Genomic DNA, 16,980 nt, shown 5'->3' with positions numbered 1-16,980 from the left:
ACTGATGGAAGAAGTACTCTTAGCTTTTGCTGTAGTACTCAAATGCTTCTGAGGCATTCAGAGACCTTGTTTTAGCTAGGGTTCATCAATGAAACACATGCAGCAGTGGCAGGACACACCGGTAAGTTTGGTCTCTCAGCTCTCTTTTAGCCATCACTGTTTCATTTAGGAGGGTTAAAAAGGGTACAGATCGTGAAAGGCTAAAAATCACTGTAACCTACAGCTCATTAAATTCTGGACAAGTTCATCCATGGCTTATTTACAGATAAGGTCACTATCATCCAGACCTCGAGATTTTACCTTCACTATTTCAGTGCAGTCTCTCCACAGTTGCACACTACTTAATCCAAGCACTGGGCAGCTGTCAGAGTCAAGGGCTTGGTAGCTTGAAGGTTCAGGACATATGCGGAGAACAGAACTACATTTCTCAGCTCTTACCAAGACAAACATGCCCTGGCAGGGTTCCCTGGTACTCTGCCCTGACCCAGCGGTGCTGTGACCAGCAGATGTCCCCCTTAACGCAGATGTCGCAGAAGTGATTTCTGTTGTATGAAAATTACCTCTAACGAAAGACAGCAAGAGCAAGGAGACCAGACTAGTGACAGCATAAAACCTATCCCCTACTGACCAACTGCAGCACAAGTTTACAGGATATTGCTGTGAAAATTCTGTTACAAAGATAAAAGGGAATCCCAACGTTCAAGTATTTTATTTATTTATTTATTTATGAGGCTCACATAAACACTCTGTAGTGGGAGTTGCCTGATGTGTGCAGACAGCTACCACTCTTCAGCAAAGCTTTCCATGCCAGAATGACTTTTCCACCATTACAGGGTTCTACTCGGAAAGTGGCTGGAAAACTCACTTTGGCTGCTTTTGTATACAAACTGAGACAAACATAGTGGAGCTTTACACAGTGAAATTGACCTCCTGGCTATGGAGAACTGAAGGGACTAAGTTTTCAATTTACTGATAATTCCACAGTGGCATAGTGAAAAAAACCATGAAAAAGCAGAAAAGCAAGCACACTGAAATCACATACACTTAACTGCAAGCTGGGTAGGATATGAAGATTTCTGTAGAGAACATGGTATTACATACTTGGCATAGGGCTACCTGAACATGAAAGCAGTGGTCATATATTTAAGACAAGTCATAGTTTAGAAACGTTTATCACATAGACTACGAGACATAAGCCATATATTAACATAACGGGACAGAGAGAACAGCAGCAGACTTCTAGAGTTCTAGCATGTTCTGCAGGTTTCTTAAAAAGTTTTGCTTTGCATGACCAAAACAAACCAAACCTATGGGAAAACAGAACTTTTCTGTAATGTGACTATGGGATATTCCTGCAGGAATCTTCTGCTACCTCCTAGTTGCCCTCCTAGCAATGTGATTTGTGCAAATATTTAATATCTTGTTTCATGGTAAAAAAATCAGGGTCATCTGAAACAGAACTTTTTTGTAAGTCAAAAAGAGCCATATTGTAGAAACAGCAACAAATTGCTCCAATGGCAGTGATGTATTTTAACCAAATTGAAATTTTGAAATGAAAAACACTATTGCAACTGAAAAACTGAGTTTAATAATGTCAAAACGAAATGCTTTCTACTGCAGTCTTCTTCAACACCATAACATTACTAGCTGTGTGATAAAGCTTGCATTTCACCTTCATGCTGTTTGTCAGCATATGAGTAATACAACGTTTTGGCACATGCGATTCATTCTGGTGCCTCACAGGTTATCCATCAAGATGTGATTCATTGTCTCAGTAACACAGCTGTAGAAAATACCTTATTTCAAATCCAGCTATGGCAGTGTAAAAGGTCACCCCACTCTCCTCCTCATCCTGTCTCCCATCTCCCCTGTGGCTGCTCCCATCCCTACCTACTGCCAGAAGAATGGTGTGCATCAGCACTTCCTGGACCCAGGTTATCCTAAACACTGCTGTGAGCCTTGCCACTAAACAGGCAACATGAGCTTAATGCTATAGCCCTTCCGTGAAGTGAGTTAGGAGTGTTCACATGAAGTCCTCTGCCAGCAGGGCAGGTGGAACAGTACTTTCTGGCAGAAGGGCAAAAACTATCAGGTGGAGAGATGGACCTTCCCAACAGCACAGCTGGACTTGGGAAAGAACAACTGTCAGGACAAATTTAACCCTGATAGGCAGTAATATTAAAGAATGTAAAAAGAGCTGACTTGATTTACATTCATCTTTTAAGTTAAATTCCTTAATGCATTGCCAAAGTGGATGAGCAAAGCAGACAAGTCCAGATTTTGGGCTGCTGAACTACAACAGCTTTATTGGACTTATACCAGCTTTGGGTAGGCAGCCTACATACCACGAGCTAAGGCCTTACATCAGTGCTACACCACTTCTGCACTAAGAAAATTCACTCCCAAATACTCACTGGCTTTTCAAATATCCTAGATTGAAGAAAGCAGATTATCAGATTACTAGGTTACAGAATGTCCATCTGGGAAGTAAAAAAGAAAAAATATACACATAGGATCACACTTCTAATATGTGTGTGTGTGTGTGCGCGCACGCGCATGTTTTAATTTTAGCTCACAGTAATTTATATAACCTGACTTAATCAGGATTCCAAACATGAAATTTAAAATTCCACCTTTTACAGTCACTCTCTACTACCACAGTGGAGTTGCTTTAGGAGTGGAGCATGACAGCTGCTTGCAATCAGAGACAGTACACCCTATTTTGTGGTTGTTTTGTTTTAAGAGTGGAAACAAAACCCAATTACCTAGCTGAAACCACCAATAAAATTTAAGTAGATAGAATGTAAATACCAGAGTTGGAGCTTGGAGACAAGTGGAGCGATAATAAACATACTCTTGTTGTTGGAACAGTTATACTTGGAGCTCAGCAATGACTTGGCTGGACCTGCTGAGCACATCACCACAAGAGGCAGAGGAATATGGAGCTGCCCAAGTGCAGGGATGATGACAGATCGCAGCAGACAGCCTGCGATGAGCCCTGCCTGGAGGGGAGGGTTCATCACTGCCCACTGCAGGCAGTAGCTCTGCACATGCCCACCTGCCACAGTTGTGGCACCCCCGAGGGACTGCGCCCACACTCTGCCACCCTGTCCTAGAGGGGCCTGGCATAATCTACTTCCCACTGATACCACTCCTTACATGGGTAGCCTGGAGAAGTCAGGAAATTGCGTTCATCTTCTTTGGCATGGTTACTCAGTTCCATTATAACCCAGCCTTCAGTGAGTAGCAATTACTTCTTTTCCAATTGTAAATTGTTACCTATGGAAGCAGAATACCTTTTTGCTCTCTTTATGGGTAGAAAGGTTCTGGGCTTTTGTATTTGGGTCTGTCACTAAATTTTGTTGTTTGAAAGTATCCCAACCAGGTGCCAACCAATCCTGACCTTGGTTTATCTGAGGAAGGGACAAAAGTTCTACAGCAAGTAATGCTCACCTTCCTCAGGGCAAACGGGGGTGAGGAGGGGAGGGGTGGATAGCAGAAATCAATACAGATAAATCCCTTGCACTTACATGGGCTGCTTCAGCTACAATCATTGCCTCTTTTTCTCCAAGCTCTCACCTTTGTCATTTCACAAGGGGGGCTTACTTTTGGACATGTATTAAATCAAGGCCTATTTTAAACTGCAGTTAGTAGATGTATGGCTACTTAATGCCATGCAAAGACTCACTTCTTCAAGAGGAGATTTAAAGGAGGGGATTTAGCAGGTGTTTGTAATTGATCACTATTCCATGTTTATCACACAGGCAAAACAGATTACAATACACTGCAAGTACATACAATCAGAAAAACAAAATGTGTAGAATCTCTGGATCTAAGCTAATAGCATACTATCAGTACTTGGGATCAAGTTTCTCAAACAGTTTACAGCAGATAGATTGAGTACCAGGCCTTGGTGGAGCCACAGAATTTACATTGTGAACTGCAATCTTAAGCTCTCAGGAAAGGTGACGTGTTAAAAAGCACCATTGTTTTCTTAAGAATGTTCCATGTCAACAGGAAACAGCAAAGAACCTGGGCACGCTGAAATTCCCTTAACTGTAGCAATTTTCTTTCCTGCTTTTGTCTTTTCAAATAATATTAACCACACAATACTATTAGGTTATCAACAAACAAAATTTTGGAGGGCTGAGCTCCACCCACAAGGAAAATGAAAGTAATTGCACTTCCCTTCAGCATCCCTGTGTGTTACAGATCCACTGCATAATCATCACATGGTCTGCTGTGCAAGCCCCACACAGAGACACTGAACAGCTGAGGGAATGCTCTGTCCTATATTTAATGGTCTCGGTGTCTACTTTTGATAAATCACCAAGCACACAGAGACTGATAAAGTCACTATTTCCTTTCACCATGGCACACAGACACATTACACAATGCTTCAAATGGATGTCTGCTGCCCTTTTGTAAAGTGTGGCAGCAGACATAAGGAGGTATTTGAGTCAGCCAAGCAGGCTGACTTACTAAGGAAAAACAATCGAGTACTGCTGAGAAGCTTTTTTTTTTTAACTCCCACGCACTGTTTAATTGTGAAATACCTTGGCTATTTCTGTGTTTTCCGCTACCATGAAAGTGAAGCTGATGTTCACCAGATCTGTGCCACTGCAAACACACACTATTCGTCCTTCCAACTCATTTTCTGATTTTCCAACAGCCTCAAGTGCAGTTAGTATTTTGGGATCCTGTTGAACAGAATAAATAACTCATTACATTTGCAATACTTCTGTTATGCAATGCACTATGGTAAAGATGTGTTTCTATCTCCATATACATTAGCACCTTTAAACCTTTGCCAATCATCTTAAATGATGCTTTCACTTAGATTTATTGTGTGTAAACCCTAAATACAATATGTAGCAACAAGTAGGAACACAATTGTGAGAACTCAGGAATAAATGAAGTATTCTAAATACATTTTAGAAAGTTAAATTAAAAATTTAGACTGGAAATAGAGAAACAATATTAACCTCTACATAAATTATTCCAATCTAGCTAGGCCCATAGTTACTGAGAGTTATGATCTGTGTGACTTTTTGGCTGTTTCCCAGACATGACGTACAAGCTGGTATCTCTGCTGAAGGTCAAGGGCTATATATTTAATGGGCATAAAGAGTAAATTACCTATGTAAAGACAGAGGTGAAGTCTGACACACATTGGTATGTTTGTCAGCACAAGAAGCATGGGGTTGTCTGTACCACTACTTCTCATGCCCCTTCTCTAACGGGGAAACATTTTAGTCTATGAATTCCCAAGAGAGTTATCTACAGTCAACACAGAAACACTTAACACATGAAAGTGGAAATGCAGACATGTCAAAATATATCTTGCTTCATCACAAATCTTCTAAAGTAAAGGCCAAGGCCTGGAGGAGGGAGGCCCACAACTCATTTCAGCAAATTCTACATATTCCTTCTGAAGAATACCACTGACAATATTTCCGTAATTTTGGGTTTATCCAGAACTCCTAGCTAGTACTAGTGATATTCTTCAAAATGGCAGATAGTGACCAGCTGCCCTCTCTGACCATCTAACTGTATAAAGAGGGATGCAAACAAAACTATGTTTTATGTCAATGGAAAATGGACTAAACTAAGCATAACAACCCACTGCTACAAAATAAGTGAAAACTGATACATGTTCTCAATGTCTATTGTTCATCTTTCACTGCATCCTGAAAGCTGAGCACTGTACTACATCAGAAAGACCAGATAACAGAACCTTCCCACTGCAATCACACCAAATTAATTGACTTTAGACCTTACAGTTTTAGACTGTGATTGCAAAATAAAAGCTGTGTTGCTGGTATTTTTTAAACAAATGAACTTCATCCTGCATTTCACCTTCAGTTTAAATATTCTTTGTTTAAATAAAGAGTGTAAACTATAGAGTACCTTTGGTACAGCTCCAAAACGAACACTGTTGATCAGGGAGCATTCTAATACCTGTCCTTCCTGAAACGGCAAAAAAAAGTGTAAGTTCAAAGGTCTGTTGATACATGGCTCCATTAGGTACTGCAGCAAAACAAACAATTAATCTTATTTGCAAACACTTACATTAACATTAAACAGTATATTTCCCTTTTATATCAGTTAATTCCCTCTTAAATACTTCACTTCCGTCAGTTCTAAAATAATAGGACTAAGGCTATCTTTGTAAATAAATTAACACAGTATTTTAGATTTTTAAAAACTAGCCAGAATATAAACCAAGTGCAAGAATATCTAATATATACTGCTGACATAACTGTACTATACCTTTCCTTCACTTTTCCAGCTCAGAAAAAAGCCAAATTCATCCACTTGGAAGAGACAGTTGCTTTCAAAGACAAAAGATTCCTATATAAAAGAAAATACAGACCATTATTTTAGTCGGTTTGACAAATGTCATAAATTTATTTATTGTTCAAAAATAAAAGACTGCTACCTTTCTCCCCAAATACCTTCTCCTGGAGAATTTGTTATTCCCAAAGCAATCAGAAATGAGGGAGGCAGGCTTTTAAAAAATGATCATTTTTAACAATTGTCTTTTTGCTGCCACTTGAGACACTGGGAGGCACTTAATTAATATTTTCCTACTTCTTTGCAAGTATGAAGATTTGTTGTGTTTAATAAAAGCAGTGATTCTTACCTAACAAAAACCCTAATGAAATGGAACTTAAAAAAAAAACACAACAAAACAAAACAAAAAAACACACTGAAAATGAAATGCTTCCAAACTACATAAAGGCTAAAAATACACGATTTGCCAATACTACCTTCAGGATCAAATGACCACAGTTCATTTTAACATTCAGAATTTTGGAAGCATATTTCTGTTAGACTGTGACAGTATGCATGCTGCAAGCATTTTGTAGCAAGAGTATCTGGCAAGTAGAGATTGACAGATATTGATTTGTAGAGAAATCAAGAAAGAATTGCATACCTAAGAGACTAGACAAGGCAAAAAATCAGATTAGCTGAATTAAAAAAGAAATTTCCTCCACACACCTCCAGCCTCAATTAACACACCATAAGTTAAGCTAAAATGCAAGATAACGCTGTGCAGAATCAATCAGTTCTTGAAGAAAAAAATGAATCCAGGACTTCCTGACTTCCTTAATTGAAAACCAAAAAGCACATGTGCAGGCTACAGCACTGCTTACTGTTTCAGACATCGGGACTTTGCTCTATGTTAAAGACTGAGGTACCTTTCTGAAATGCCATGTCATCTCCTGTACATACAGCAAGGGCAGCAAGTACGTGAATATACACAGCTGTTTTCAGAGTCTTGCATACAGAATAGTTTGAATTTAGGTAGCAAACCCAGGCACAAACTCCAGTGCTTTCAATCTCTGGGGCACACCTAAGTCAGTAAGTCTATCCAGGACAGTTCGTTCTCACTGGGTTACTCTGAGGCAGCCCCCCAGCCTGACCTGGGATGCAGGACATCGGGAGGCAGCCACAGGTGCCTTTCTGGCCTCTGCCATGGATCAAGGGTATCAGGTGAGCTAAGGAATGGTCACATTCCAGTCAGGTCTTATCCTGACTTGACACTGGGCATGAAGGCAAGCAAGTTCCTGCAACCACAGCAGGGTAACGTCCTTGAACCCTCCTAGATGGGCACAGCCAAGAGGGATATGCTGTGTTTGGGATAATTGCTCCTTTTCCCTGGTTGCATTAATTATCGAATGGTGTCTACCGCTTCTGGACTCTATTTTACAGCCTCTAACAAGATTTACAGGTTTTAAGGACTGACAAACTGCAGTTTTCCATCCAAGTAGCAAACAAGTATGTTAATGTTACAGTCACGGGAACTCAGACAGAAAGCATAAAGTTGCTATAGCTAAGTCTAAGCTGATACCACTACATACGAGTTTTCAGCATGCACTGCTCTACCTAGCCTTTTTCACCATAACTTCTGTTTTCCTGCCTTCACCCTAGCACTCGTCCCTCATGAAACCTACTTCTTGCCAGACACATCACATTTACTGGTTTTACAGCCCGTGGAGTCCTGTTTCATATAAAAATGCAGCTAGATATCAATCCAAACGAGTGTCTCTTGCATTTCACAGAAAGATTACTCACACAATAAAAGGCAGGCAATATTTTGTCATTTATTTTGTCCCCATGTATCAAAAAGTTCTTGATATACCAAAGAAGTTGTTTTCACAAAGGTGTTAATGTAAACTGTACCTTTTCATCACCTGCATCAAATCAAGTTGATATTCCACCCCAGCCCTGACTCTACTCATCAAATTACCATTTCTGCAATTTGTCATCTTGTATGGTAAAACCCCCCACACCTACCATCAGACCACGTAGATGCAACATGACCAGGAAGATTCCTCATCATGTCTGACTTTTATTTCCCATATTATTGAGATAACCCTGTTCTAGACTTTTTCAGCAGTCAAAACATGCATAATGCTTGGCCTAAAATATACTTCCGTAATTTTGTAATCCTTCTGGTTAAGATATTCCTGTATAAGCAAAAGATTAATCAAGACATTGCTCCACATAACGACGACTCAGATTTTTCTAGCAACTCAGTGAAATGTGGGCACATAAAAGACCTCTCATGCTACATGACAGCTGTTCAGTCACCCAGACCCTGTACCAGGATTTCTGAGCCCCAGTCCTGCATTGACCTGCTGCATAACCTTAGTTCACTTACCATTTCTCTTTTCCCAAGATGACCTTTCTGTTAGGGTAGAGAATTAAGTACAGCATTTCCATGAAAATTGATGCCTAGATCTGAAACATTTTTCTTGAAAATTGCAAGCCCTATAGTATAGGGATTGGATCTTGCTATGTTTGCATAGCATGTCTAAAAAAAAATGGTCTCTCTCTAGGGTAGGCTATCTAGTTACTACCACAACACAAATAATAGCTTATGTATATCATACATCTGGTATCAAACAGCCACACCATCAAGTGCTGTTTATAGGCTACAGATCTTAACTTCTGAGTCACTGGGTTTTTTTCACAGCCCTTGAAGATTCCTGTAAAGTTGCAGATAAAATGTACAGTTAGCTACATAAGTGAAAGCCCTTTAATGTTTCAGAACAGTTGCCTTCAAGAAGACAAACCAGGATTCCAACTGGACCACAGCAAATCTGGACTGAACTGTAGCAAAACTCACAGAAAGCAATGCAGCTAGAGAATGTGACATGGATGGACAAACATTTTGCTCCACAGGTGGCAAGTAGTAGCAACCCTTTCTACAGGGTTTTGGAAGGCAGCAAATGCAGCCGTAAGGAGCAAGACTACAGTGCTACCATCTCACCCCACGTCTGCCCAGCATTACCTAGTCTCGCACAGGTGCCTGCTGGGTACACCGACCCACCGTGCAGAAGTATTACTTTTTGAGATGCCTCATTCTCCCTATCACTACACCAAGGACTCAGGTGCCTCACTGAGCATTCTTGATCTCACACCAAAATTTAAAGCACTTAAACTCTTTTCTGTATCTGCACATTCTCTGTTGCTCATCTAAAGTGCAAGAGAGTAACCACGGGGCCATACTCTCTTCACTTGGATCCTTACACGCTGAGTTTCTGGATCAATATTTGCTGAAAAAAAAGAGTTTTATGAACCTCCTTTCTAAGGAATTCAGTGTCCACTAGTATCATCTTAGTTTATTTGTCCCCAAAACTAAAAATACAGTGTAAAACAACTACCCCTATCTTGGCAGGCCTCATGAAAACAAATACCTTTTACTCATGTTTCAAAAGATAAGAGGAAAATACTAATATCCCTGAAGGTATTTACTGAGATACCTTCACATTTAAGAGATTTCCTGTCCTAACAAGATTAAAAATACACCTTGATAACATTATTCTCATTGGCATATCAACACTGAGTGTAAGGTAAAGGTCTCAGCACTTTATTTTGGCTGTTTAAAATGTCCTGGTTTCCATTCCTTTAATAAATCTGGATTAAAGCACAGCTGGACATGGGATCATAGTAATCATATTTCAGATAGAGTACAGGTTGATTTTCTAAAGCAGATAAAACCACTCCAAATCTCAAATTATGTATTTGAATCAAAATATAAATATTTTGTGTTTTCTTACTTTCCCTTGTGGATGCATGCCCTCAGTTTATACATTTAAAAAAAAAAAAGGTATATTCCCCTCCCTCCTTTTGATAGATGTACAAAAATTATAAAGATTCACTTCATTCAGTAACATGCTTTCTGAATTTGCAAAGAAGAGAGCTTTATGCACATTACAGATATTTTGATCCAAAGCTCCCTTTCTCTTCCTCAGGGCTTATTTCAATTCAGAGGGATTAAATATATTTTTAAGTTGTTTCTTTCAAAACAAAAACCTGTATAGCAATGAAGCATGTTGGTATTTCCCCCCCCATTTCTGGAGTTATTTGAAAGTTTATTTGTGTACAACAAAAGCAAAACATGAAACAGTCTGTGACATCTACATATTTAGAAGAGAATAGCAAATGAAATGCAACTGGCCTCTTACCTCTTCATATCTATCAAACACAGCTCCATCTTGCATAAAAGAGGGAACTGGCTTCTGCCAGTTAAATTCATAAGGCTTTGCCATTATTATAGAAGAAAAACCTGCAATGGAATAAAAAAGCAGAGTTCAATTACTGTCTTTTAAAAGTATTTCAAAGTCTAAGCAGGAGAACAGGTGACTTCTAGCTTTTCCTTTCACACAGAGGTAGTAAGAAGTCACAGCGTGTTTCCAAATTAAGAGTTTTCCTCATAAGAGTATTTTTATTTCATAACTTGAAAATGAAAAATACTTGTAAAAATATGTGCTGCTCTTAATTATTTGGAAAAAAACCCACCACTTGCACTGTAACTTGCTTTAGCTTAAATATGTGCCACATCACTTCTAGAGTATGAGGCTGGGATTTAACACAGCCCTAGATGACACACAATAGCACAACCTTTAATATACAAGAATGCAGTTTTTTCGCAGGAAAACATCAGATCCTAACAGCAAGTTTTGGGTTTGTTAACATTCTAAATTATAAACTACACAGGCAAAACACATTTTTCCTCTATGTTTTTTATTTCAAAACCCATTTATATTAAATAAAGTCCCAGGTATTTTCAGTGGTATTTTATACCTAACTCAAGATATGGATAACATATAGGTCAAAAATTCATAGGGAAAAAATTGTTTAGGGATATAGAGCATTAAATAAAATTTGCTAGTAGTATTGTGCATTTCTGCAAGTTTAATAATGTGAACAAAACTATTAATTTAGAATCTAATCCAGGAGTCATAACACAAACCTTACAATAAAGACTATCAAATTATTCAGTTTCCTTTCCAACACCTTGGTGCCTTCTAGGTTATAATGCTTTACAACAGAAAATTTGCCAACTACATACTCTGAAATACTGAAGTTCATTTTATCTGAAGTAAAGTGCATCTGCATTCTTCCTGCTTACTAATGACATCTAGGAGACATAGCATCTTGGCTACTCCTTTATGCACTGAACCAGAAAGTCTTGCACGAGAGGGAATAATACACTTGGCAGCAGCAAGGAAAGACTGACTTAAAGATGTGAAACGGTATTTGAGGATGAATATAGCACATGGTCACAAGAATATGACCTCGCACACTACCTAACCCTGTTTTTGTCTACATGCCCTAGCCCTTCTCTGACAACATTCACCTACTGTTGACTGTCTCTAGCAGCACAATACAGGGCTAAGTGTAACCAGTACAGTTTTTACTCCATTGCAATGCAAGCACCCAGCCAAAGCAAAGTTTTTCTAAGTGAGAAGAATAAAAATTCAAGGGGGAGCATTACAGTGTAATCTGTGCTATGCAAACCATCTAGTGTTTGTGTATGTCAAAACTATGAATTGCAGACTAAAATATTAAAAATTAGGTAACAATGCTTCCACAATGTTCTTAGAAACATCTACTTTGACTGAATTTTCAACTCAGAACAGATGCAAGTGTTTAAAAAAAAAAAATCAAGAATTTTGTAGTATCTTCCTGTCTTGTTTTCATTCATATCAAAAATGTTCTAACAAGAAAAAGAACAAGAGCAAAATAACTCAGAAGATACCATTAAAGGACTCTGTCCAACACTGGCTTTCAGAACAGTTACTTTTGAGATTTCTACCAAAATAGATCCTTACTACTAAAAAAAAAAAAAAAAAAGATAAAAAAAAAGGCAAAACACATGTTAATGCTACCTATCTCTATCTCCTGCCCTTTTTTGGTCATTGATACAGGAATATCAAAAATATGTATCATATTTCCAAAGCCTTAGGAATAAGATAAAAGAATTCATTCTCCATAACTATCAAAAGCACAATTCAGCAGTTTTATACCCACATGTGTCCCCCCACCCCACACCCCCAACAAAGACATGCTTTGAACAAAATAGGCAACAAAAAACTAAGGCCAAGAAGCGATCAGCTACGTTTAGAATCTTCCCAAAAGCCCCTTGTGCAGCCCTGTGCTGCCAAATTATTGAATTTGTATTATTTTTTTAAATGCATGCATTATTTCAGGGTCTCTTCCAGTTCAGATCAGCACAGAGCTGCTTTTTCCTCATCCCACAGTGGAAACTCATAATAGGACAGTCATCCCATTGCAGTAGCACGATGGCCTCTTGTATATACACTCACAGACTCCATACAGTACCTCAGTATAGTCACACCACCTTGAAAACTTACTGCCTGTTCTTAGGGCAAAGCTACGTTTAGAGAAATACAGCTTCAGAAAGCTGTTTCCTGACTTTGCAGGCTTTGTTAACAGCAAAGTTGAAACCAGAACCAACAAAACCCCATACTACACAACAAATCCTCAAAGGTCTTGGAAAGACAGCCCTTGGATTTAAAGGCACTTAAAACATACACACCTGCAGTGATAAACACTCCATTTTTATGGCATATTGACCATTCCTTTATCTGTTTAAATTACTTTTACTATCAGAATGTTCCCAAGAAGAAAAGTTATTTCAAATACAACAGGTAGTTCATGCAGCAAATACAAGCTGCCAGCATGTGAAGTCCTTCTGGGAAAAGCAGATGCACTTTCTGCTAAGACATAAGAAATGTGATGACACTTTTAAGACTGTGAAGAATACTCTTCCACAGTTCCCAGCCTGTATACTTGGCCTTTACCCTTTTTCGCTGACACTGAACCCCACCCCCACCCCCCCAGATTTTAAAACCTACAAGCTCTGCAACTACTCTGAGCTCCTGTATAAGACACTTCATAACATTCTGTCCAGCATCCGGCACTCTGAGTCTTGGATGTGAAGAGTGCTTGAACAGACCCCGTATGTTTCAGAAAGACTAACTAATTACCTTAGCACTACAAACATGCACTTTTGTTACCAATTTGAACTTATCCTGAGTTCATCAACCAGTCACAGAAATAGAGCTCTATAAAAATCCCTCCTCCTATGCAGATACTTTCCCCTTGTCTGGGTACTCACACAGTACAATCAAGTTGTCTCCTTACTTCATTGTTGATAAAATGCATTGATTAAACTCTTCAGTTTCTGCTGCAATGCACATTTTTCAAATCTTGGAGTCATTGTAAGCCCCCTCCACTTTTCCAGCTACCTTTCTCAAGTCAGGGGTCTTGGACTAGGATGCAGTAGCCAGCACAGCTTTGTACTGCAAACCAGAACTACAGCCTTTCTTCTTATTTGCATAACCTTGGATTTAACTGCAAGAAAACACGCTTGATTGCTCATAATTTATCAAGCAATCAAGCCCCGTCTCAGGGACGCAAGCTCATTGTTATTTACCATCTTACCAATATCTAGCTCTGCTCGCTCACAGGTCAATACTGTTTACAGATGAACTGACACAGATGAAGTGTGAGGGAAAGATGGCTTGAGTACACGTAGCAAGGAATCAGAGGAATTGTAACAAGTAATATTTTTAAGCCATATGTTTTAGCAGCTCTGCAAAAGGTGAAGAAATTTCCCTCTGCCTTTAGAAAAGCTCTTTTCAGTCTCTCACATTTCTTACACTCCTCTCAAAAATCCATTCTTCCATAACCTGTTAACTTTTAAGATCACCAAAATAAAATACAAAATATTCCCCTGTCACTCCATGTACCTCTGTTAATCTTCATCAATTTTTAAGCAGTTCAAAGAAAGTAAAAAAGAAAACCAACCTCCACCCACCAAACCAGAACAAACGTAATGTTCTAACAACGGTATAGTTCCAAAGATATACACGCATATACCCTCACTATGATAAGAATCAAGAACAAGCCTCTAAATAAATTTAGTAACAATGAAATATGTGAAGATTCAACTGGGAGAGATATAAGATTTAGGACCTAAATTTAAAGACAGTAAAATTTTGATTTTGAAACTTTTAAGCAGCCTTTAAAAATTAGAATGAAAATCTTCTCACTGATTCAGGGTTCTTAAAGCATAAAAAATGCCTCCAAAAACATACCGTTCACAAAAGCAGAAAGAACACATATAAAATACACATCAGGACTTAATTAATAACCACAGAGAAGTAGGTGAAGTCTTTCAGCTATAGTGGTTGAATGCATTTTGAGCTATCTCCCTTTCTTTCAACAATGATTTATTACTGAAGACATGATTTAGATCACACACACACACAAAAAAAAAAAAGGCACTTTTTGATTCACCTGGAGTACCCAAAGAGTGAGGACATAAAATTAACCATATCCAGAATAGCGTTATTGAACACAGAAGTCTTCCTCTTTTATAAGCTTAGCTGTACTAAGCTAAACCTGGGGCATGGGGGGTGGATGGACTATAAATACTGGGGTTTTTTGATTCTTTGACCAGAAGGACAAGGTGTGGCTGAACAGGAGGAGGAAAGGATTCTGTTAACACAAAGCAGACAAATGTTTGGGAAAAGAGGTGATATTCTAAACTAACCCACAGGGCTGGCTAGCGTGATGGATAGGATACTCCTTGGATCCCACAAACATCCTGTCAACGTTGAGACACTGTTGGAAAGAACAGCAGTATTCCTTAGAGCTAATCCCCCCCATCTGAAACACAGTAACTCACAGTTTCCGCAGTCTACTTAGGCCTGAATATTACTAACAATACTTGTAATTTTTTAATTTATTTTTTTTTTAGTAATTATTATTTTTGCCTCTGGAATTAATTGCTATTTGCTGAGTGAAAAGCAATGAGGCTTCACACTGTGTTTGCCATTTCATCACTTACCTCTTCAAACCTAAAACTGAACCAGTTACTGTCTGCATGGGTTTCAAGGGTGAAGTATGAAGTACCCACAGAACACTATGCTGAGTTCAGCATCTTGCCTAGGCATATAATTTTTTCTTACAGATACAAGGAAGCAATCTAAAAAAGAAATAGTAACACATGTATTTCCCACTCTTTCCCCCCTTTAAGTACATATATCCTTTAGCATCACTCCTCGTCAGTAAACAAGATTCTTCAAAACAAAAGACAACCAGACCTACATCAGACTTCTGGGGTTTTATGGAGTTCACTGCAGTACAGAACATCCACCTCCAGTGTTCTGGATTACAGTGAGAAACTAGTGGTCCAAGGCTAAATAGGCAGCGCAACACTGAAATTCTTATAAAAATGCTCCCTTCATTATTCTAACAAAGCTCTGAAGTACCTTCATATTCAAATACTACAATTGTTTCTAGAGATTTACAGGAAGAAAATACAGATCTTCATCTGTTTAGTCCTCAGCATCAAATTTATTTTCTTGTAAATGCGTAGGCATATGCATTTACCATATGCAAAACGCAGAGACAGGGTGTTTTTTAAACACAAAACTTTGGTTTCTACACTGTAACTTAAAATTCTGGGTAAGTTTTAAGAAAATTTACAAAACAAAAGCCACTACAGTGTAAGTCCTATGTAAAAAGTAAGGGTGAGAGCCACACTGCTGGATTTCTGCAGTATCCACACTATACTGTGAAACAACTCCAGGATTTCACAGCTTTCCAGGCTCTTCCATGGTCAAATTTTGTTGTGCCTTTTTTTTTTTTTCTTTTTGCTTTTCTTTCTTAAAATGAGTGGTTTTTCACCAGGTTATTTTAAAACACGTTATTCTCACAGCTAACACAAGCAACTTAAAACAGTTGTCCCAAAAAGGTCCAGAAGCAACAAAAGACATACAACAGAGCTCAGGCGCCTGAACATGTATTGTCTAGTAATGGTCTCAATTTCCATTCTGTCTAATTTTCCATTTTGTTTGAATTGTTGGAATGCACTGGCATGCAGGGGCAGCTAAGAGGTTAGACCAAAACAAGCAGCAACCTGTAGTTAACTAACTTCTTCAGCATTTCACACAAGTTCAGTGAGGCTGCCCACTGCAGAGCTCTGCTTCAGGCTAAGAAATGAGTGTCTCTGCAGCTGACAGCAGAAAACAATAGCTTACGCCATAGCTCTGAAAACGAGACAGTCCTACCTTAAGATACAAACTGCGGTTCAGTCATCACCTCTGATGACAACCATTATCTTTAGCAAGCAGAATTCCTAGGACAGACCATAGGACTCAAACATGACCTCCCCGGTTCCTTAGATGTTTTTTTGTCCTAAGCCCTTCCTAGTTTGTCAGTACCTACAGTGTTTCCCAGACTTCTCACTCATTCTAAAACTCTCATCATCTGCCAGAAGTGCTTACTGCCCATCCTTCTTTGCTGGGGGTGGAGGATGGGGGGTGGGGGCATTCCTTTTTCTGAGGAGTGATAGTTAACAAGACATGCTGGGTAGGTAAACAAACTTATTCTGGTACATTGACAATAGTATAAGACTATGTTCTGACAATTAAAAATATATTTTAATCAAGCCATTAGGGAAAGCTTCTCAGTCAGGTGATTCACTGAGGTCTAAATCCTCAAAAACTCCTAAATTAATTGACTTGGTGGGAGCCTGCCTAACAGGGACCAAGGCAAAAAAATGGAGTACACATCAGTTTGGCTTACTCAGCGCAGACCAACAACTTAACTCTGCGTATACACACAAACCTCAGAAACAATATATCT

The 16,980-nt window shown here is 38.9% G+C and overlaps 1 protein-coding gene across 7 annotated transcripts in view; it reads right to left on the bottom strand.

The window, feature by feature from the left end:
- Positions 1-16,980, bottom strand: part of PLCB4 (phospholipase C beta 4) — a 208,343-nt gene that overhangs the window by 83,049 nt on the left and 108,314 nt on the right. For all 7 annotated transcript variants that reach the window (XM_040611916.1, XM_040611917.1, XM_040611915.1 and 4 more), the window contains 4 exons: positions 10,482-10,582; positions 6,274-6,354; positions 5,911-5,970; positions 4,557-4,700 (listed from right to left, as the gene is read on the bottom strand). In XM_040611916.1, coding sequence (XP_040467850.1) covers positions 4,557-4,700; positions 5,911-5,970; positions 6,274-6,354; positions 10,482-10,565 — 369 coding nt within the window. In that variant the 5' untranslated portion in view covers positions 10,566-10,582. The remainder of the gene's footprint in view (positions 1-4,556; positions 4,701-5,910; positions 5,971-6,273; positions 6,355-10,481; positions 10,583-16,980) is intronic.

Source organism: Falco naumanni, chromosome 12 (genome assembly GCF_017639655.2).
Source record: "Falco naumanni isolate bFalNau1 chromosome 12, bFalNau1.pat, whole genome shotgun sequence".
Lineage (NCBI taxonomy): Eukaryota > Metazoa > Chordata > Aves > Falconiformes > Falconidae > Falco > Falco naumanni.
The sequence above is the reverse complement of the archived record's forward strand: the minus strand, read 5'-3'. Positions and strand labels throughout refer to the sequence as shown.